Source organism: Dermacentor variabilis, unplaced genomic scaffold (genome assembly GCF_050947875.1).
Source record: "Dermacentor variabilis isolate Ectoservices unplaced genomic scaffold, ASM5094787v1 scaffold_12, whole genome shotgun sequence".
Classification (NCBI taxonomy): Eukaryota; Metazoa; Arthropoda; class Arachnida; order Ixodida; family Ixodidae; genus Dermacentor; species Dermacentor variabilis.
The window spans coordinates 57,640,059-57,663,963 of NW_027460280.1; the positions used below are offsets into that span (position 1 = coordinate 57,640,059).

A 23,905-nucleotide genomic window follows, 5' to 3' on the forward strand; every position below is an offset into this window, starting at 1 on the left:
ATGATCCCTGCTTTCGCATCGCCTGGTTCGGGCACAATGACTGGAATGAGAGGGTGATCCTTTGCGGTCGCATCGCCGCAGTCGCGCCTGGAAACACCTGCCGATGAGTGTTGCGGCGACGACGATCGGGCCAAAATGTCTGCCGCCCCGCCGCAGTCGCGCCGGCAAAACCACGTGTCGCAGGCGAAACGCAACAGCGGACGTTGTAAATTTTTCCTCGCAACTAGCAAACGCGTGTAAAATTGACATGTCGCTGTCGCGTAAGTGGCAAACTTCTGCAATGAACGTGACAGGCTCGCCTTCGGTGCGAAATACCAGTGTCATATGGGCACTCTTGAGCGCGTCGGAGATTCTCACGTGCAAGTGGCAAATTCGCAATCAGTCTCGCTGGGAAGTGCCCGTGTGCAGTGCGCCTGTGCTGCAAGTTCATCCGCGCCACGCATGATATTTATAGCGCTTTAGCATGCCACATACGTGGCACGTTTACACTCAACGCTTCCCGAACTTGCTAGTACATCATTCGTAAACATTTGAATCTGCGGCGCCCGTATAAGTTGCGCGAGGCGTGCTGGGCATCAAAGGCCTCCCGAGTTACAGCCGGGTATAGTCAACGAGTGCAGAGGAGACGTTGCTCGCAGAAACCGCTGTGAAACGTCGAACATGAGCTCTAATTACAGCCAATGTGGTCAACGAGTGCAGAGGAGACGTTCCTCGGAGAAACCGCTGTGACAGGTACCGAAGCTGTGCTCGTATTTCGCGTTGCAGCTAACATATGCAGCAAATAATGCACAGCCCAATCGCCAGTCCTCGCAATGTGAAACGTGATTACATAAGGTGCCGGCCATGCACAATGGTAGTGTATTAGGTTCGAGTTCACAAGTTCACAATAGTGTCTCACCTGATAAGGAGAAATTATCCCGTGCACAATGGCGTGAGCAAACAGTCATTGTCAGCGTCACAGCCATGCCGATGCGGAGGTAAGCGATCCACCTGGTTCTGCGGCTTCGGTCTTTCGACTCGGAGGGAAATGCGTGAAAGGAAATGTCGTTGTCCTTCCATCTCGCTGACACGCACTGAGGAACACGGCAGAAGGAAGGAACGAAGGAAGGAAGGAAAACCTTTATTGCTCTATTTACAGCTTTCAGCGGCTAACAGAGGTCTTCATGTTTTACTGAAGTCTCCGTCGTCTTGAGTGGTCGGCGCCCCTATTCCAGAGCACCGCTGAGCCTGGCCACTTTAGAGTGTGTTGCACCAATCCTTTTTGGACTGTGAGCACGCCGCTGATTGAGCAGGCCCTCCCGCTGTTTCGCACTGTTTTTTTTTTTTTCTATTGACAGAGAAGTTATTTCTGCACTCCCATATGTGTTGTGATATAGTGTTGGGATGGCCCCACACCATGGGAATGTGTCCCTGCATTGACTGGGAAACATTTTATGTAGGATGTGTAGATTGGAGAATGTTCCTGTCTGCAGCCTTCGCCAGCCGACTGCTTCGTATTATGTTAAAGATGGGTGGGGTAGTGGATATGTTATCCTTTTGCCTCTGTGGTAGTTTACTGTTTCCGCGTACGTTGGTTCCACCGTCATAGTGGTATCCGGGTCCATTGACTGTCCCACTCGGTGTGTGAGCTCGCGAGCTAGACTGTTGGCCCTCTAGTTACCCAGAAAATCGTATGCAGTATCTTTCGTTCGGAAGCCCTGCCTCGAGGAGGGTTCGCAGCGCACCTTTGTTGGTTCTACCTGCCGCGTAATTTCTGCACGCTTTTTTGGAGTCTGTGAGTATTATCAAGGATCTGTTTCTACGGTAACCCTCCGCCGCTGCTAGAGCCACAGCTGCTTCTTCCCCCTCTGTTACCGTGCAGCTCCTTAGGGTTGCGCTGCTCAGCTCCTCCCATGTGATCCACGGTCACTGCCGCAACTCTATGAACTGCCTGGCCGTTCGCTTTTTCTTTGCTAGCAGCTCCATTCTTCCGTCCGCGACATCAGCCTCTACGGCACACACGGCGACTGGACCTCTGTATGGCGTTTCTCCCTACTGCTGCTAGGTGTCGCATGAATTGCTGGAGTTGCGAAAAAGACTCAGCCATGTCCTAGACAAACGCGTCCTTTACGGTTTGAAAGTACTAGCATCTTGCTCCCTTTTCTGAGGTTTCTGAGCGAATGCCCCATATCGAGTCCAATCAAGCTTGCTACCTACATTTTAGTATAAGTTTCAGCATTCTTGCCTTGAAAATATGCATAGGTTAAAGCCTGCTTCAGCTAAACTGTGGATGTTCCAGGCATTGCACTACCACCGAAATCGGCCACTCACCTCCGCTGCCTTGGTCGGCCTGGTATTGCGCTACCACCGGGTGCAGCCCACGTAATAGCGTTACGTTACACCATGTATTCCTATGGAGCGCGTTGGTCAAGTGTTAAAGACGAACAGATAGGCAGATTTCGGGGGAAGCTTAGCCGAAGAATGCCTACAGCATCAAAAGAGAGTTGCAGGTCGCCTATTTCCACACAGCGGCTAAGCACCAGGGGCGGATCGACGTTCCACCTGCACCTGCCTGGCGCACGTCTAGAAGGCTACATACACCATCTATATCAGATGACTTTCTCACTATATATATATATATATATATATATATATATATAAATTGAAGATTTATTCTATTGCCTTATTCTTAATTCCAAGACAGATTTATGCCGGCATGCACATTTCATGGCATAGATACGAAGGTTAGCATACATATCGTTCGTTGCCGCAGGCGTTTCTGGACACCATTTTCCGGATAATAATGTCGGCTCTTTTCAGGACTTCCAGAGGACGTCCTATCACGCACATTTTCGGGATAAAAATGTAGGCTCTTTTCGGGACTTCCTGAGGATGTTCTATAAGGTACATTTTCTGGAACAAGATACCAGGTCGTGCTAGGGATGTCCTCAGTTCGTCCGCTACGGGATGAGGACATTTTGACCATTTGAGGACATCCTGAGGATGTTTTGTGTTGTCTGGGTATAAGTTACATACGACTGTGTGTCGATGTTATAAAAGCCTAAGAAATTCGAAGAGTCAGGCACAAAAAGCCAGAGTCTCACTTTTTTCCAGACGCTAGTTGGTCCTCGATTAATTGTTCATCTGTGCAGTGTATAAAACTCGTAGCCATGGTAATTTCTAATATACGAAAACATAGTTTTAGAAGAGCACCGCGAAGAAGAATAAAAGAAAAGGAGCTTAATTGTTTCAGTAGTGCCATCATTTGTGGTGAATATATTCAATGCTTGGGGCTATTCTGCAGTACGGGGGCCATGTGGCCCCCATATTTTGTGTTTCTGCCTTGTTAAAATTACCTATGACTTCCTGAGGGTATTTGCTGAATATGTGGCCCATGCAGTACCTTAATTTACTTCGAGACTTAATTATAGGATAGTTAGTTGCCTGAGCTTAACTGCAAATCTAACCCTCATATTCTAGAACCGTTCCCCCAGTGAACACTCCACCTCGACGCAAATAAGTAGATAGCATAGCCACCCCATGTCAAAAACGGTCACTCACGGCAATTCTTTTGAACTGTATCCTCATCAATTGAGGGGTGACACTGTGCTTAACTCGATGAAGTAGAGGAATAACTTGGAGCCAAGAATCGTTTGAGAGTATTGGGGTAGAAGTAATAATTTGGTTGATTGGTTGTACGTGCCATACCATCATTATACTCACAAAAGAAAATGCGCAGCCTCATTAATTCTTTCATACTGTTTGAATATACTTGCTGTTATTGTCATGTCCAGTTTCCCATGTTGTTACATTGCTAGATATGTTGCACATTACTACAAAAAAGTTCGCCTTTTACCATTGCTTTCGAGAAGCAAAATCAAGATGTTATTCTTCCATGGATACATAGCAATACTTTTGTAGTATAGATTGTGGTGTCAGTTAATTCTGACAACAGGTGAAGTTGGGAGCCTCCATATATTGATTTATAATAATCATTAATATACTTAAGAAGATCTTCCAGAAGAAGCATATGTTCAATCCTGATGTGACAAATCTAGCTGCATGCATGGCGGATGAAATTATAAGCTGGCTGTGCACTGTTGAACACCATGTGCATTGAAAGCTGCATATCAGACCAAAAACACAACAGGGAAGCATTGAACTTTAATCCTTAAAGGCAGCATGGTATATGATGGCTTTGTTTTATCTAGAGGCCATCTTGTATTATATATGCGACTGGTGCTGGTGTATTGTAGGAATTCCTTTCGCTCGACTCTATTTCTTACCAGTCAACCACTGCTTAAGGGGCCCTGAAGCACTTTTTATCAAAGTGGAGAAATGAATTTGAAGTGAAAATAGGCTATTTCAGAAATACTTTGCAGCAAAAAGTAATTCAATGCGTTCAGCAGAAGCGGAGTTATTTGCAATCAAACACGGCATCCGCAAGGTGTTTGACGAAGGTGTTTGACGGAGGCAAAGTGCTCAAGGTTTTTAGGTATGTTGACGATTTTTTAATTTTACTGACGGAACGATCTTCCATGACTTACTCGCATACTGTGCAGGGCATTTTAACTGATTTTAAACAGCAAGGAAAAGGCTTAGATTTTACTTTCGAACTAGCCAAGGATAACAGCTTGCAGTTTTTAGATCTTGACATAACCCTTACTGACGAAGTCTCCTGCTGGATGTACCGACCCCGTGCCCGCAAGGAGGTGTTGCCATATGAGTCTACACACTCCAAGACTGTTAAACGAGCAATTGCTACTATGTGCCTCGAATCCGCGCTGAAAAAATCTTGCTGTCATAAGGCACAAGCAAGCTTTGACGACCAGATTTTGAAGTTGAGAAAGGCTGGCTTTCCTTGCTTGGTTTTAAGCGCAGTTTCGGAGGCGTTATTGAAGAAACTGAAAAAAGAAAGCAAAAGAAGTGAAGAAGGTCAAACAGTCGAAAAGAAAGCTAAAGCGGTGGTGATTCCATATTCTCATAAAGTGGCGCATAATCTGAAACACGTCGCCGTGAAATACAAAATTCCTGTGGTTTTTCCCGCGCCGCGAAAGCTTGCTACATTGTGCCGCTTGATTGGTCCGGATGACTCTAAAGAAGTAGGGTGTTCTATTAAACATACGAACCCTTTTGTTAAGTGTGAACAAGGGGTAGTATACCACATTCCACTGAAGTGTGGAAAAGAGTATATCGGCCAAACTGGCCGATGTATTAATGAACGCTTGCGGGAGCATAAGCTTTCATTGAAAAATGGATATGGTTCTAACTTGCCGCTTCATTGCAAGGCCTGCGGAAATGAGGATGAACGGGTATGTGAAGCGAGGCTTCATGATACGACAATCATGTATAAAAGTAAAGATTCTGTTGCCCGTGAATTATTGGAAGCCAACGAGATTAAGAAAAGAGGGGACAACTGTGTCAGTACCCCGTCTTTGAATATATACACGAATGAAAGCATGTTTTTAGATAAGTTTTATATTTAGATTAAGCGTGATTCCCTATATCTTCAGTGTTCTCGCACGTGCGCATTCACCTATTCAGTGTCCCTCTTTTTCGTTCTCCTCTCCCCATGGCTATATAATCAGCCACTTGTCATTTCAATAAACAGTTGCAAGTAGCGCCTTGTCCTGTCCGTATTCCTTCTTGTGTGTCGTCAATTTTGGCGCTTATTCTATTGTAAGTAAATGAAGGAAAGCATAGGAGATGCCCCGGCACGCACGGACGTATTGAAGAAAGTGTGGCGGAAGTCACTTGCTGTTTTTCGCAAAGGACGACTGGGACTGGTATCCCAAACGTCAACGTTGCGATAGCAACCACGCTCCTCACTCTCGCTGCTGCTTGGCTTCTAAAAAGCGAAGTAGGTTATCTCGGCCCGTGTCTTTCTCGCAGCAGATTCTGTTCGCGAGACAACCTGACTTTGCAGCCTAGTGTGTAAGCTTGAAAGTTGTGTTAGGGCATATATGAATGTGAGTGTCAGCCAGCAACAAAGACGCTCAAAGTAATCACGGCACGGGTCTTCTTCGTCTTCTTCAGCGCGCCACGAAAAAGCACAGGAGCGCGTCTGCTTCACTAAAACTGTTTCGTAGGCTCTGTTCTGACGTGTGTCGGTAGCAAACCATAGAATAAAGCAAACACTACCGGCGTCTCGTAGCAATGCAAGTTCAAAGATCCCGCCTATCTGTTCCGGCGAGCTGATTGCATGGAGGCGCAACGTGAGATGCCACACCAACATGCAGTGGCGTAGCTAGGTCGTCCAGCACCCGCGGCCCATAGGTCTTCTGTCACTCCCCCAACCCCCCGGGTGTAGTCGAGGAAGGCGAGTATATCAACAATTTCCGGGTGTCTTCAGACGTATATGACACCGCCCACTGGCCCCTTGCACCCGGGGCCCCCGCCCCCCTTGTTGCTACGCCACTGCCAACATGGCTGCGTTTCCGGCAATTTCCGGCTTCAAAAACGTGACGTCAAGGCTATGGTGGCTTCTAGCCACCATATCAAGGCTTCCCCTATTTTGTTTCGTCCCCCCCCCCCCTATCTACGTGTAGGTTAAGAGGCGGGCACCCCAGCTCGGTGGAATAATAAAGTTTTCAATCAATCAATCAATCTTTCCTCCATAACTGCGAAGGCTACGGCGCAGTGGGGCGTGCCCACAACGCGCCGCCTTCTAAATGTCACCGTGGCGCGCAGTTGAAATTTCATTTTGGATGTTAACGTAGACGCCACGACTTCCGCCTTTGGTGCCCACGACGCGCTAAACGTAAGCCAAAACGCGGCTGTAGTTGTACGTGGTTGTACTCAGCGAGCCGCAGTGCGCTTAGCCAGTGGACTTGTGGCGGCACCCCGCGGCGTCCGCGGTATCTACGCCATGTAGCCGACCGCAGCTTGATGTCAGCTAACGGCCAATAGCAGCTGTAAGGGAATGACGAGATAAGACGTCCAGAAGAGAGTGAGGACAGTGCCTTCGGTTGAAAAGAGTGCATTTGAGAGAAAAGTGACTTTGTAATCCGCTTGCGAACTCCACGCTCCGTGTACGACAGCAAAACTTGGCCGAAATGTTCACAGCAGCGTATGCTACCCGGGGACTATGTTATTTCACCAAGACCGAGGGGTGGTTCAGGGCCCCTTTAAGACCAGCTGATCCTGGTGATAACGTAGGCAGAGCACTATTCAAACCTCTGATGAAGTGCAAAAAAGGAAAGAAGTGGAACAAAATCGCCACATTATCCTGGCCTAGGTTCGCAACAGCACTCCAGTAACCACACCTGGCATTTTTTTAAAGGTTATCTGAATTTGCAAATACCCTACTACTACTATATAGCTACAAGCATTTTCTGTTTTTTTTTTTAACTACAACCCAACTTGAAGACATGCAGTGAGAGATGACCAGTGTTTCCCTCACATTGTATCAACAGCTTCCTCCTCCTATATACAGGCTGTAATGGGTGCATATACTGGCTATTGCATCAGAATTGTAATCAAGCACTGCAATTATCACCTAACACTTTTGTTATCCACTCTCACAAATCCACTGCTTTCATTTTCTACACCTGCAAACTGCAAAGAATGCATCTGAAACACCTGCAAAGAATATTTTGCTGAGTGAAGTATATTTGTTGAGTTTTGAAGCCTGTGTGTATAAGTTTGTGAGCATATGTGAGTACAGTAGTACAAAGTTTGTTGAAAACTGGCAATACATGGTTAGAATAAAAAGAGCACTTGCCTAACTACTAGCAAAATAAATATACTCATGCAATTGACATTTAAATTCAGGGCTTTTGCAGGTCCCTTGTTCAAAATGCAAGGATAAGGCGCCGATTATTTATGTGCTAGCCGCAGAGAGTATGTGCATATCTCAAGGAGATTACCCAACATCCATATTATCACATGCATTGTCAATTTGTTCCATAATGACTTTAAATGCTAATTCAAAGATGGACACTTCAACGTTGTGATTATACCAGCTGAACCCCCGTCATTGTTGTAGTTGATGTTAATGCGATACTCCACCAAGGTGTTCGAGCATGCACAGCCTTTTCTGATGTTTTTGATGCTGCTTAATTCCTTATTTTAAAGTTTTCAGTCTTATGAGTGTAGAATGTGTTGCAATTCTTGCATGATATATTGTAGATCACCCCTGAATACTTAGGTTTACAAAGTCTTTCACTTGAATGAGCTGTTGCTTTAATTTACAGTGGAATCTCGATAAAAGGAAATCGCTTAACAGAACTGCCTCCTAAACGGAACGCCATGCTTGTGGTTGGTCGGTTTTGTATTCATGCAATTGTATTCAGCTTTGTCTTTTGTTAAATGGGACTCCTGATAATTTTCTCCTGACCAGAACTCCTGACCTGAACTCCTGACCAATTTTCCTGGTCCCTCGACATTCCGTTTCAAGAGAGTCCACTGGACTTTGGCACTTGGGCAATTTTTACACCGTATCTGCCAAGAATTCTTGCAAGTCACTTGCTGGTACCTTGTGTATGGGAGACCGAGGCACAGTTCTGCGTTTTTTAATATATATGTTTATTTTCATAGCCAACAGAAGAGTAGAGTTCTTGTGCTTTTGGCAGCTTTTAAGGATAGGGATTGTTGGACGGCAATTTTTTTCAGCGTGGCCAGCTTTTGCCTATGGTCTCCAGGGTCAGAGTAGATCAGACTTGTATGTAACGAATTGCATGTAATTAATTACTTAATCACGTGTAGTTTTCTAATTGGTCGATTACTTATGTTACTGTGCAATACTCACTGTAGTTCAATTACTTTTTTCAGCAATCAATTACAAATAACCAGTTACTTTAATGACAAGACAAGCTGTAACAGGTGGCGTAGCTTTGAGCACTTGAATTTGGCAGAAAAGAGCTTAAAACACCTGCGGTTGTGTCATACAGTATCCTCGCAAGGGCGCATATTCAGACCACTAAACCAAAGCGTCAGTATTTATTTACTCCACCGCTCCACCAACGCTCTACCAGGTAGCGGCCGATGATTTGAATCGGCACTGCTCTGGCTCGATATCAATGGCCATTTTGGATGTTCACAGCAGTAAATCACTATTGGATTTTCCAGCTTTTCATTGCCCTACCAGGAGTGCCTTCTCCGAGCCCCAGGTACAATGAAGCGTTGCACTTCCTAGACGTGAGCATCACGGCATTCAATAACCACAATATTGTGTGCAAGGTGTTCATATGTTACTATACTGCTCTTGCCTCCAGTGTGCTCATTGACCGAATTTCCAATCTCACTAATCGTATCTTCTCATGGAAATGAGGGAAGATGACCAATGCAAATTTTTAAAAGGAATTGTTAGGTAAGGTAAATGAAGGGCTGCAGATGGCTTAATGAAAGAGCCAGGCCAGCTCATTTTATTTACTATATTTGTGCAATGTTAACAAAGATTGGGTGTAAAATAGCATAAAAGTAATTGATTACATTTTAGTAATTGTTCAGTTACTTTTATGGGACAGTAATCAGACCCTGTAATCAATTAACTTTTGGAAGAAGTAATTGTAATCTTTTACCTTTCTTTCTGTAACTTGTACATCTGGAGCAGATGCAGTACATACAGAATAAGAGTGCAACTATGATAAAGTGCTTGTGTTCAATGGCATGTGCAGAGTCAAACCTTCATTACTTGCCAGTGAGGGTCAGCTTCCTATACATACAGTTTGAAAGTCCCCTGGAAGTACATCATATAAGGACATCGGGGAATGCATTCTGTCAATATTATTCCTCCAAGGCCAACTGAAGACTTGGAATGATGAAGTTCAGATGTTCAAGAAAAGGCGTAACGCTATGGTGACAGATCACGGAGGCAACTATCCACATATTGAATGAAAAGTTTTTGGAGTCAAAAACACAACTCCACTTTTCTGATACTAACTGTGAAACAGTTTGAGAAAAATAAAAACAAAAGCATGTTCTAGTCCCCTACATGCAAGGAGTCAGTGAGTAACTTGCAAGAATTCTAAATTTTTGATATGTAAAAATTACCTACGTGCCATTAAGAAAGTTAAAGCAACAGGTTGTCTGAGTGGAAAGCTCTTTGCAAACTTAAACGTATCTAGAGGTAATCTACAAGTTACGGTGCAAGGATTGTAATGCATCCTACATTGGAGAGACCAGAAACTTTAAAAGGACTTAGCAGCAGCAGAACAACATCGGTAGAGGCAATGCAAGCGTGAATGCCACGACGGAGCATCCTATTAACGCTAACTACAACACTGACTGGAATTTTGTTGGAGTAATCACAACAGTAAAAGCATCCACCTTAACATCTACTTTTGAAATCATTATGGATCTGACCAACAACACACACGATAAACCAGATGTGGGGTAATCTTCCTCCTTAGATATACTCCTACACACTATACCATCCAGCACATAAATAATCATACCCTCTTGCCATGCCCTTCATTGTAAACAAGGCACACATATTGGCTCCAGAACATCAATTAATACAAGTATGTTTATTTTGCTAGTAATTATGCATGTGCTCATTTATTTTGACCATGTGACCACACTGCACTTCTGTATAGTGATGATCTGGTTTTCGTGGTTTTCTTGGTTTCTTTGTATAAACAAACTTTGCACTCACGTAACTGTTGACCTCATTTTGTTAAGTAAGGCCATTCACTCAAAACTCAAAGTTCAATCTTATAAGCGGCTGCAGAATTCACGATGCAGGTATATGCACACTTTGTGTAGCATCAGAAAATGCTCTTAAAGGGTCTTTACTGACATACCTGGCTATACACCTTGTTTCTTTCCTTTTTTTTTTCATACAAATGTGCCTTTGCTAATATAGCTTTTCCCTAAAATAACAAACTAAATCATCATGCACAGATTGTCACTGTTTTACACACTACAGACCTGTCTGCATGATGCATTTGATCAAATTTTGTAGCACTCCTGTAGACATTTGAGGTTGCTGCAAATCTATTTCTCTAGCACTGAGGGAGGAGAGTGGCTCCTGCTAAAATGATATAAGATGTACACAGCAAGCAGTGACAGATGACGCTTGAGAGGAACAAATGACACAGTATAGCGATAACTACAAAGCAGCTACACTGTGCAAATGTTCAGAACCAACCATGTCTTTTTCATATGACAACTGAACAAATGTAACACAGAGCAAGAAAACTTCACCAAAAATGTAGTCAACATCTTGAAAATGGGGGGTTGGCAGTCTGTGCATGACATCATTGATAAAACTGTTGCAGGAGCACTGCAGTAGTATACACTTGCACTTGAGGAATAAATCGCACACTTGCTATAGAATCTGCAATACAGTTTCATAAGGATCGTTAACCTCTTGCATGATAACAGCAAAAAGAAAGATACAGCAAAATATAGCTATTTCATGCAGAACTATTCTGACCAGTTGAACTAGATTAATTGCCTATACCAAGCTTATACATAGTGTTTGGATACTTAAAAGGAAGAGGTCTGGATGTGTTTGGTGTTTGGTTCTTGCAAACTTTCAGGGGTGCCTTAAAAAAGAAGGCTTGCTGGTTATTCAATTGTTATATGTGTCATCTGTACATTATCTGTTCTTTTAGCACTCACTAATGTTCTCATATTTAGCATTTTTGGTACCGGCTTTGCAGACCTTTCCATCAAGATGCGAGAAAACTCCTCTCTGGAGTGCTGCATCAGTATAAAGCACGCTGTCGCTGTCTCTTGGGCTCACAACAGTCTTGATTGCAGTGTGGTGACACCCTGGGAGCTCTTGTTAGAGAGGTCTACAAGCACAGGAATAACTACATAATAAATTCTTTAATCATGCTGCACTAGGGAGCTCTTGTTGCAGAGGTCTATAAGCATAGAAATAACTGGATAACAAATTATTTAATTCTGCTGCACTTCATGCTGGCATTAGATAATATTTTAAGCCAGTGTGTGATATCACATTTGGTATGGTCAGCAGAATGTAGAAAATGTTCAATCACTGTACAGTTTTGCAGTGCAAGCAAATAGAATGTGTCAGCACTAACTGAGCAGCAATGTGAAAAGTGACAGATTGATGTTTCTAATTATTGCAGTGTCGTGCATGAATAATGCCACAGCCACCAAGTGTGCTATATGGTAGAATAACCAAGCTATTACTTTGCAACAATACTGATGATGACAAGTGGCAATAGGTTGATAATTCATATACACCAGATAACTACTTATAGCAGTCCTACCTGGGATTCTGCTATCAGATGTGTGCATTGAGGTTGTCATCAAACTTTACAGGTTTTGCATAGGAATATAAGTTGTAGTCTCTATAATTTGAGACGTTAGGAAAACAGCGGTTTTACTTGATCTGAATGAAGCAGGGAAACAGCCGTTTCTCATTAATATAGTGAGGGCAGTGACACAATACCCTTCCATATTAGCAGGTTGGTCTATTATGATTGCTTTTCATCTGTCACTCAATGAAATGGCTTGCACCAGAGCACAGGACATGTGCAGTGTCCTGTGCAGACAACAAAATATGCTGTTTAGCATTCTCCCATGAAATGCACTTTGAGTTCCTTGGCCATATTGAAAACAAAGAGCAAATAACTGTTAGGGAAAGCAACAAGTGCCACCATTGTGCAGTAGCTGCCACTCTGATATTGGGCACATACACATCACTCAGGCATGTATAAATTTGGGATTTTTCAACTTTTGCTCACTGTTTGAAGAGTCCTGATCCGTCTTGGTGGCACAGGAGCTAGTGTATTAAGCTTATGTCTACATGCTAATTGTCTCTGAACTTATATGTATGTATATGCAAAATGGCTTAAATTAATGCAGTTGCATTGACCACCGTGCACCGTGCATTGACCACCGTGCAAGAAATAACAATTTTCATCCAACTTTTCCTGTTGTCCATGGCTCATAAGCTTTCTTTCTTTTTTTTTTTTTAAATCTGGAAAACTTTTGAGCCATGGGCGGCATTAGTAAAGAACGGACAGACTGCGTTTGGTTGCTCATGGCTGTAGTCTTTTCGCCTGCCTTATTTCCTTCTTTTCCATCACAATGTTCCCATGACTCTGCTCTTAGCAACTGAAATGCCACCTTATTTTTTTTCCTAACAAATGTGTAGTCACCCAGTTATAGCAGATACTTTCACTTGTGGAATGATGTGTCACAACAATTCTACCATAAAGAAACCTGCAATGTCCATTGTTCTTCAGAGGCAAATTTATCTAAAATGACATAGTACAAATAATTCAACAAATCATGACAATATTGCATAAAGTTTGTGTCCCGGTTGCTTTGTCCTTTGCTGAGAAGTAGCATTAAGGTACACTGTGGACAACATAAGGGCATGTTCCCAATTAAGCTCTGTGTTTCACATGTTTCAATATGTACGTGTTATCTGTAACCAGTGAAAGCAATGCACCCTGTATGCAGACAATGCATTCCTTAAAAACAAAGTGCATTCAGGAGCACGCACATCATGTAAACTTGCCTAAGACAATAGGCAAGTTTAGCTGCTCATGTTTGTGAAATTATGCCTGCCTGTCTGAAAAAACAAATGCAGAGGTCACCCAAACACTGAACCACTCTGCACGATAATGGCTGTGGGTTAGATCTATCAGGGCAATGAATCTCAATGAAGCACTAATACAAACCATGCCTTGGTGCTGAAAGCAAGCAAGGAATGATGACACATGCCTTTGCAAAATAACCTTAAGCTTAACAAAAGTCAGTGTATAAGCTATCTTCGTACTAAACAGTTTTAACCTTTTATCAATACAAATTTTAAACACTCATTATGGTGCAGCTACATCAGCACTGAAAGACTCTAGAAGAAGCATTATGCAACTATCAGGTTAATTACATGTTATATGCTTCTGTTCTGTGTTTGTTTTGCTGTATTGGTGCTTGCCCAAAAGCTTTCTGGACAAACAGGTACACAGGGTGCACTGGTGTTAAATGCTACAGGATAGCAACTGACAACACTGCACCAGAATAGATGAGCAGCTTTCAGTGGTTTCTTTACTTATGATGCATGCCTACAATGTGTCTTGCTCTGCCTTTATGGGACATATTAAACAAGCATATATTATGCATCTGCAGGTTTCCAGTGAACTTTATCAAGTCTCATATAATTGCCTGCTAATACAAAAATTTATCTTTGGGGAGCTTTTTACATGCTAAAAACATTTTGCAGGGCAGACAGATAATGTCAAAACATACTGAACAGTCAGATGACTCTAACCTTGAGAAATCCTCTCACATCAGACAGCTGGCTGAGTACTTTTAAAAGCTACCAGCACAACATGCAGACTACTTTTGGGGGAATTCCTATTTTATGATAGCATCATTATGCCCTATTCGAAATGGGCTAGCAGCAGTATCCTATCAGGCATATCTCACAGTGAGCATCACTGAATAGCAACATTACTGACAAGTTAACTTGTCAAAAGCAGCGTGGAGGGCAATTTCTTTTGACGAGTTGACTTATCACAGTAAGGAGACATCATGAAAAGAGGTTGATCTCACGAACATGTGAAAAGAAGATATGGATTGCTTAACTGCTCTGGACTGTTGCATTTATAGTTTACCTTACACTCAACACAGTGACTTTTTCAGAAAAATAATTGCGTGCCATTCAGCAAAGTAGCCCTAGATATATCGTTCAGAACAATGGAGCTGGATCAGCTGATTTCAGGCAATTCAAACTCAGTGCTCTTATCTTACACTGCACAGAACAGTGCAGTGAACAGCAGTATCGCTGCAGTTTCTATAGTTTTTTGTGCCTTTCAAACAATTCAGCCCAGCGGTGCCAAAGATATATAAGCTCCTAAGACAATTGCCCTACAGTAATGAAGCACAACACAGAATGAAATTAGTCATGCACACCGAACTAGGATCCCACAGGCTTACCTCTGTAACTAAGAAGCATCCAGATGTTTGATATTCAAGCAGAGCAGAACGATTTGCAATGTGTTCTATGTAAAGCAAACATATATCATGGCTTTACTCGAATACCTATGTTGTTTACACTCTGTCTTACTGCTGCAGCTGTGGAAACAGCACCTTTTTAATTAAATTAGTTAGAGAACATAATCTAACAAACAAAAAGGAGATATGAGATGGACACAATCTTAACTTGGACATATGAATACTCATATAGCAATTTTAAATAAAAATAAAAAAGTGGCAAACATTCAGCAAAGCTCTCTATTACAGCGTATGTGGTCAGTACAAGCTCTTGCTTTGCTGTTAATCAAGTGATCATGTGCACTAAGTGATGCAGGCCAATAACAGGCATATCTCAAGGTCAGAAATTGTCAAGTTGGTTTCTATCTCAAGAATGAGGGAAGGTGGGCAGTTGTGGAATATGACTGCGCTATATCTGTGTTTTTCAATATTTATGTATCGGCATGCTTGCAGTGAGGTGGGGACAAAACTCATTTGCAGTGCCCCCTCTTGACTTCTTGACTATCCACAAAACAAGCAATACTAATTTTGTAGCCTATATAAAGATGTGTTCCATACTCTCTTTCTGGATAGTCATTGTGCATGTCTAACATTATATGCCTTAAAAACTGAAGGGATTGCCAAATATTTCAAAGTAGTGTCATTTAACATTATAAAATGTTTAAAGAATATGTGGCTATACAATATAGCTGACAGAAAGTAATTAAGCAGTACTAAGACCCTCAGAATTAAAATTTCCAGACTTGGACCTTTCTGCAGCTGCTTGTCCCCCCCCCCCCCCCCCAACACTACCAAGAAGGGGTAAAAAGGAGACAGTGTAGTTAGTCAGTCAACCATCCTGCAGCTACACAGTTTATGACCTTTATAATTTGACAGGCTTCATTGAGCCTTAGCTGCCAAGGCTTTATTTATTTATTATTATTTTTCCTGGCTTGTCAAGGCCTTTCACACAGTAATAGTGACCTGACAATGTGAGTGGCAACACATCGTGTTTAACGCATGCCTAATGGCTTCGTTACAGCTCATAATGGAGCTTGTAGCTATCACACTATATATAAGCATTGCAACCATACCAGCAATAAATTGTCTTAGAACTAGAAGAAAAGGCACAAGCTACTATATAGTCATTAGCAAGTCAATAGCAACAATCCATTGCTCAGATGACGTGACAACCAACAAAGTGAGGTTCATTACAGCAAGCTAGCTAAGAAATAGAAGAGCGTAAAAACATCTGAAGTATGGCACTGTTCCTTGGGATTGTGTAATCATTAAAGGAATGCAGTAGTGCCACTCACTCCATGAAGTATTAAACATATGGTCTAATGCAAGCATAAGGTTTTATGGCCCTTTGGTGTCGTCTATCTACAAAGGCAACTAAAAATTTGAGCATTGATAACCACTCTTGCGACGAACACACGGTTCTTCATCTATACATACATCTAATCTAACAAATTGTGCAAAATGGCTGCTATGGCTAGGACAGTTCAACAAGCACATGGTAATTGCCATTTTCAAGCACTGTTCAGCAGATGTTGATCATTTGGCTTTGTTGATAGAAGCTTGAAGAAAATCCAAGATCTTCTGGCTATGACTAGTATTGATGGTGCATGTGGAAACACCTTGCAGTGGTGAAATATTTAAATACTATCAGTACAAAAAAACCTATTGTTGCACCATACATATTGTCCCCAAAATGTAAAGCAAGGTATCCAAGGGCAATGTTGGATGCCAGAGACATCACCACCTAAGGCAAAGGAGTGAATGAATTACAAGTATGTTTCAAATATTTCAGCACACCTGTACAAAGCATGCACTTCAGAAAAGGATTAGAAAATGGTGACTGTAAATTATAGTGGTGATTTCCGCTTCCAAGTTGCCAAAGTAAGAAAACAGATGAGGGCAGCTATTTTCTTTTCCCTTCAGTCACCTGTGAACAACATGACATGCACGTTTGTGCCATAGGACCAGAAATAAAAATAAATAAATAAAAGGAAACAATTGTGCAACCCCATCATGCCTGAAGAAAGTGTCTTGGAATGCATTCAGAAGAATGCTGTCCAAATGTTGGGAGCCCACGGCATGTGGCAGTGGCCAGAATTTCAAATGCGGCACAGTATCATCTAAAAAAAGATTTAATGCAAAGTGATTGCAAGGTCACTAACATATGACAACATTTCTGCGGTCCTCTTATTTGCACATAACCCTGAGCCAGTATATAAAACAGCTTCAACTGGTCAACATAACCCAAGTAAAGCCGCTAATGTAAAGCACGATTGATTCTAGAAAACAAAAAAGGCTCATTTCAGGTGAGCTCACGCGTGTACACAGGGCTTGACACAAGTGTGTGTAGTAAACTGACCATGCACTGTACAAAAAACAGCCAAAGTGTCATCTGCTGGCACTGCCTGACTAGTATGTCACAAACAATTGCTTCGAAACTTGTTGAAGGTAAAAAAAAGTGCAACTTTAAAACTCCTGCACTCGGTTCACACAATTGTTGCAAAGTGTGGAAGCGGACGGCAAAAAGTACCCCACGCTTGGCGCTCCACTTTTCGCGCACTTCTAAAGCAAGTGCATCTTTGCACTTGTCCTAAAAAAGTCAACACCTCATAAAAAAAGTAACGAAAAACGTCCAAAAGTGAAACGAGCAGAGGCTAAAATTTTGATCACATGGAGTAGCATATAAAAGACACGTCGATGCAGAAGAGAAAACAGCTGGAACCATGCTAGCTTGACGGAGCCACCGGGCTGCTCTAAGAAGTGGCCCGGCAACAACGAACTGCTCGCCTAACAGTAACACACTGGCGTCCGCCGCCTGAGATCAACGGGGAGAGGCAAACGACACACTCAGCAGCGCTGACTACAGGCTCGAATCCCCCACTGACGCCCTGGGGCAACCCAAGCCAACCAAGTTTGGCACAACAACCCTGTCTGTGAGCTTGCTACGGCTGCCTGACTAGAAAGGGCGAGATATGTCGATAAATATATATACGTGTCGACCGTCTACGGGCGTCTGATTGTCCCTAGGGGAACTCAAGCAGAGGCTATATCACACGCGCCTAGCACCAGCGGAAGGGCACAGCCCGCGGCCGGTCGGCGCCCTCCTTGACCAGAGGCTTGTGGAACTCGCGACCCGGCCGCGAGTGGATGGTGGCCCAGCAGTGCTCGCAGTAGTACTGCAGGCAGGTCACGTTGGCGCAGAAGAAAGGCGCGAACTTGCCGCCGCACCGGGCACCCTGGCACTCGTCACACATCTGGTCATCGAGCACGTACGGCTTGACCTCGACCTGCGCGCCGCACGAGCTCCGTGTCAGCGCATGCACGTGTGGTGTATGTGCGGCGGCAACTTACCCGCTTCTCGATGTCCCCGTGCTGCAGCTGCACGAAGCGCGCGCTGATAGCAGCAATGTAGCTCTGCTGGTTGGAGAAGGCCACGCGGCCAGCACCCTTAGGGTACTTGAGCTCGGGGTCTGTGTCAATGCCCGCGTAGCAGACACCGCCGTACAGCCGGTCCATGATCATGGCCAGCTCGACGGCCTTCAGCGGCCGCGGCACGCCGCCCACGAAGACCGTCTTGCGCGGGTCCAACGGCAGCGACGCGTCCAGCACGAAATCAGCGTCGCCGAGCCGCCAGGGCCGGATCTGTACCGGCTTGTCCTTGATGGTGGGACTGCTCACGCACAGGTACAGCTTGTCCTCCTCCTGGATGCACGCGTCCATCAGCGCCTGCACCGAGCACTCGTCTTGGAAGAGCAGGAACGCGTAGCCCTTGGGCGGAAAGTATGACTTGCTCTCCGCCTTGTGAGGCCAGTCCACTACCAGAGGGCCGAACCGCCGGAAGCTGGCGGTGATCTCTTCCTCGTCGATGTCCGGCGGCAGCCCGCCCACGAACACCTTGCGCGAGTAGCGCTCGGCCGCGGGCTCGCCGCCCTTGGGCGAGCAGCGCTGCTCCTCGAGCACCAGGTCGCCGTCCAGGAAGAAAGGCGACTTGGCGCCGGCCAAGAGCCAGGGCCCGCCGCCGCCACCGCCGCCACTACCACCGCCGCCCGCGCGCCCTTTCCTCCGCGAAAAACCGCCACGTCCTGCGTAGTGCACGCGCGCGCTCGGGTTCGGGTCGCGCGCTTGGCCGTCCGGCTTACCTCCGCGCGCCTGAAGCCGAGCCTCGTCGGGCCTGAACTCGGCGGCGGCGCCCGGGTATGCGGCCGCCGAGCCGAGCGTCGATGCAGCACCGAGGCCACCCCACGGCTTGCAGTAGTGGGCAGCTGCTTCAGGCGGATCCTGGCGCACCATGTCGAGCAGTTGCTGCTCGAGCGGGAACCGCAGCGTGTCCAGCGGGCCCTGGGCGACCTGGGGGGCCGCGTGCGCCACCGCTCAGGCAACGATCGGGCGCTTCCGCGGAGCGCCGCCATGTTGGCGCATGCGCGCCCTGCGAGGTGGGCAGCACCCCCGAACAGGAGTAGCATCCCTCGGGGGCCGCTCACCTGGAAGCCGTCCTCGTCCGGCTTGGGCAGCGAAGTGCTCCGACGAAACTTGGGGCTCTCTTTGCCGGCCGGCGAGAGCGGCCCAAGGCTGGGAACCGAGCGCTTCTGGGTCAAACCGCTCCACGGTGGGCTCGACCAGCTCGGCTGCTGCGGGCTGCTCCAGCTGGAGTAGGCCTTGAACAGGGGGGGCCCCTGAGGCGGCGGGCCCCTAGTCGGCGCAGCGAAATTGTGCGCACCCGTGATGGCCCGCCGCTGAGGGTGGCCTGCGCCCAGCATCGGGCTCGGGAAGCTGGGAAAAGCCAGCGTGCCGTTAACAGTCGGGATGCCCTGGATAAAGGCTTCGTCCGTCGCCACAGCTGACCAAAAGTTGGCTCCCGAGGTGGCGATCACCTCTGACGAGAAGCCCATTTGCAGCGGAGAAGGCACTACGTCCGGGCTCTCCGTCTTCTCGGGCAGCGAATTTGCTGCCGGGTCTTCACCTTTGCCCTTGCGCGACGAATACTCTTCCAGGGCTTGTTCTCCGTTGGATGTAGTCTCGACACTTGCAGTCGACAGCTGGGATGAGGCCTGTTTGCCGGCGCTCTTCTCAAGCAGCAGGTCGTCTTGCATCGTGTGGCCAATTTGATCGGGAGTAAAGAATAGGGCGCTGTTACCTGGATTGGGCTGGAACTCGACTGGAGACAAGGCCCTCACATTGGCGGATACACTGAAAGTATAATCCCCCATAAGGCTGTTCAAAAACACCGTGTTTTTACAGCCAGTGCAGGCCAAGTCTCCTCGACCGTCGACACCGCAGACGCACTGCAGCAGAAAACGCCGTCTGCGTTCCGTTTCTGCTACTACTGCGACATCTGTTGCCAATGGAGTTTCCGACTCACTGTTAATTCAAAATAATACACAACACAAGAAAACAATTCTGTATTAATATAGCAAGTGCATTGAAATTCCAACTTAATCATTTAATCAAATCATTGTCTTGTTTTCATCACATGAAAAACATCGTCTGCTAGGTCGACTGTTGGCGCATTCGGATGCAGACATATATGGAATCGCACGTTGGCAAGCCAACATTGTTGTCGACCTTTTACGCCATCAAAAGCAAGGTTAACTTCGCGACTTACCTTTTACCTATGGCGACAGTTTCGTCAAGAAGCTGCCGTGCTGTCCTTCCAAACAGGACGTTTCACTATCAAGATGGCGGCTCACAATTCGGTTATTAATTTGTGTTCATTACGCATACTTTGCCGCCGTATATAGCCGCCAAGATTACTGTTTACTAGACTAAAGGCAGTTTTACTCCATAATATGAGGGTTCACCAAGGTACGTTCGACTTTTCAGGTTTATGCTAGAATAGTGAGGTGTGAGATTGCGATTTTGCAGTGCAAAGGAAAAGAACACCCAGCAGCAGCGTTCGTCTGCTACAGCTGGCACTGCAACGCGAAACTGCCCCGCAGCAAAACGCAAAAGATCAATATACTGCGTTGTCAAAATAAAATCCCACAAAAATAATGAAAAACAACTTTAAACATTATTATAAAAACGCCGAAAATTGATGAGTTTAGTCTAGTTTACTTATGTTGTAAGAAAGTGTCGTACTTCCTGTTTGTGCCCGCTGTCCCTGACTCAGATGCTGTAACGCAGCGGCGCATCGTCAAGGCCAGCTAGGCAGATTAGAGGTATACGCGTTGTGGCGTTGTTCTGATGTCGTTAAGCGTGGCTGATAGCAAAGTGGACATCTGCGAGATCGTTGTTGCAGAAATTTTCAATTGGACATTGTTAAAATCTTTCTGTTGCGTGCCCAAGGCAGTTCTTCGCGCACAAGGCGAGTGACAGTCTTTAGGCTACGAGTAGCAACACTCGCTGGGAACGTGACCCACTTGGAAGGTTCCAGGTGGCTATGTAGGTGCCATCCGCTAACATGAGCACTGCAAGTACCGATGGCCCCTGCGAACGGTGAGTGTGGCGCCGCAAGCGCAGTGGGTCGAGCTGATGCCCCTCTTTTTCCCGCAGGCGCTACTGTTGGGTGTGTTTCGCATCGGAAGAAGAAGAGCGCGACGCAGCTTGGGTGCAGCCGTGTAAATGCCGCGGAACTACGAAATGGGTGCACCAGGCCTGCCTGCAGCGCTGGATCGACGAGAAGCAGGGGGGTAACAGTGCGGCAAAAGTGGCATGCCCGCAGTGCAGCAGCGAATACGTGGTGGTGCTGCCCAGTCTTGGTGAGGACGCGCGATCGCGCGCGCCCGACATGATCTTTCAGGCCGCCGCGTTGTCTCGCAGGGGGCCCCGTGTACCTGCTGGACCTGGTGGATCGGAGCGTGTACCGCGCGTGCCCGTTTGTGGCGGCGGGACTGCTCATGGGATCGGTGTACTGGACGGCCGTCACGTACGGCGCCGTGACAGTGATGCAGGTGCTGGGCCATAAGCAAGGCCTTAGTGTCATGGAGCAAGCCGACCCGCTTTTCCTGCTTGTCGGCCTGCCAAGCATCCCCGTAGTACTGGTGCTGGCGCGCATGGTGCGCTGGGAGGACTACCTGCTGCGACTGTGGTGGCGGCGATCAGCGCCGCTGGCCAAGCGGCTGCTGCTTGTGGTGCCGCCGCAGGATCCGTTATCGGCCACGAGGCTGCTGTGCGGCGCCTTGCTGCTGCCCACCGTTGCGAGCCTGGTTGGCCGTCTCTTCTTCGGCCGGCTGGCGCCGTCGCAGCGTAGCCTGCTAGGCGGCTTGGCCTTTGTCGCCCTCAAGGGTGCCGCAAAGATCTACCTCAAGCGGCACCAGTATCTACGCCAGTGCCGCCGCCGCGTGCTTAACTACGAGCAGCAACAGACGCCGCCACCATAGGTCTGCGCGAAAACATGGACGCAGGGATTCATAGCTTTGTGTATTTTAAAGATGCAGCCACTTGGGTAGCGGTCGGCTTGCTTCTCATTTTTGACACCATCGACCATCGAGGAAACCTTCATTTGTGCCCTGCCAAAGGGCATTCACTGGCAGATTTCAGTCGACTTGGTGTTTTTTGGGGATGGTAACCGTTGTGCATGCATGACAAGAACAGCCACTTCTGTGTGCTACAAAAATAGCAAGAAAGTTGCGCTCTGGTTAAGCAGGACTCAGAATCAAGATTTTTTATAGAACCAAGGAAAACAAAAGCCATGGAATGGTTCCGATAACGTGAATTTAACCTGTGGATGTTTTAAATAAAATATGAAATATGCACTTTGGTTGTCATATATAAAAGTGACTACAATTCATTATGGTTTAACAGGCGGTTTCAATGCATATACAATTGAAATGTAAGCAAAGTCACTTTGCACGTGACATATATGCATCTAATGTTCAGAGTGTTCTATATTCTGATCAAAAGGTTGCAGTTTGCTGATGTGCACTGGCTGCTGTGATAATTGGTTACTGCATTACACACTTTGAGCTGTGTGCATTGTGCCTTAAGTAACTGTCAGCTGCATCTTTTCGTGCTGTTAACACTATTGTTCATTTAGCAGAAAGGAGTGTGGTTTGTTATAGCCTCCAAATCTTACCTTAGTGATTTTGTTGCAGTGTCATATCTTTCACAATGAGAAAGGTGACATGCACTAATAGGTTGTGCACCTTACGCTTGTAAGTAAGCATGATTTTTACCGCTGTAAAGCTGTAACTTGAAAATTGCATCAACTAGGAGTGGAATTTTATTGTTAATGTTTCATATAGTACAGGAGCTGCACTTAAAATTTTGTGGAAACTTCCATTATCAGGCATTTGATAATGGCAATTTTAGTGGTGGACTTTACTTGGTGAGCTGGTTACAGACAGATTTGTAGCCAGCACACCTCACCGAGAAGTCGTACATGACTTTGCGATAACAGGCATGTGAAACCAATGCCATTTTGGAGCCGTTTTATTTTTTCAGTTGTATGTATGCGTTTGTGAAGAGGTGTGGCTGGGAAAACATTCTGGATGTTGTGGGATCTCCAGCTTTGGTTTGTGCATTCTTGACCATGTAGCAAGGAGCTACCTTATTGCACCATCTGCAATGTTGTTACTGTCTGTGTTATCAAAAATATTTGTTTCTGGGAGCTAGTCAAGAAAGTCGATTTCAGTGTATTTGCATATTATGAAAGAGCACAAACTCTTGTGCATTCCAGCAGTCATTTCCTTTGTTTTGCAATTTCTCCCATGTCTGACATCTGGGGAAATGCTGGTAAATAAGAAGTAAGCAGTAGGCTACTTGACAGTAGCATTTAAAATGAACAGCACAGACACAGCCAAGAGGAAGATAAGACAAAACAGGCAAAACATTTTTGCTCCTCTCCTGTCTAATCTTTCTTTTGACCATGTCTGTTTGGGCTATCCATTTTAGGCAGCAAAGAAGTGACCTTTTACTGTTGCTTTACCATATTGAGAATAATGTGGCATACATTGCCTATGAAGCCAAGGCACTGACTCTCGCATTTTGTGGAGCCTCTTTTCATAAATACGCTTCTGTTCCTGGGGTTAACACAAAAGCAAACAAAATTAAGGGGAGATTA

At 45.6% G+C, this 23,905-nt stretch overlaps 2 protein-coding genes across 4 annotated transcripts; one reads left to right on the plus strand and one right to left on the minus strand.

The window, feature by feature from the left end:
- Positions 1–17,017: 17,017 nt before the first annotated feature.
- orb2 (cytoplasmic polyadenylation element-binding protein orb2) lies at positions 17,018–20,885 on the minus strand. Of its 3 annotated transcripts, none has more exons than XM_075676443.1 (4): positions 20,507–20,885; positions 19,386–20,091; positions 18,256–19,251; positions 17,018–18,191 (listed from the first exon to the last, which is right to left on the minus strand). In XM_075676443.1, the coding sequence occupies exons 2-4, from the start codon at positions 19,992–19,994 to the stop codon at positions 17,964–17,966; spliced, it is 1,833 nt and encodes a 610-aa protein (XP_075532558.1). In that variant the 5' UTR covers positions 19,995–20,091; positions 20,507–20,885; the 3' UTR covers positions 17,018–17,963. The 3 variants fall into 3 exon arrangements, with proteins under 3 accessions (XP_075532558.1, XP_075532557.1, XP_075532556.1); XM_075676442.1 differs by lacking the exon at positions 20,507–20,885 and having other exon boundaries at positions 18,256–18,986; positions 19,044–19,251; positions 19,386–20,476; XM_075676441.1 differs by lacking the exon at positions 20,507–20,885 and having other exon boundaries at positions 19,386–20,477.
- Positions 20,886–21,038: 153 nt separating this feature from the next.
- On the plus strand, positions 21,039–22,598 carry LOC142565875 (E3 ubiquitin-protein ligase MARCHF5). Its single transcript, XM_075676444.1, has 3 exons — positions 21,039–21,339; positions 21,397–21,602; positions 21,664–22,598. Exons 1-3 carry the CDS (start codon positions 21,305–21,307, stop codon positions 22,221–22,223), a joined length of 801 nt encoding a protein of 266 aa, XP_075532559.1. The 5' UTR covers positions 21,039–21,304; the 3' UTR covers positions 22,224–22,598.
- The last annotated feature ends 1,307 nt before the right edge of the window (positions 22,599–23,905 follow it).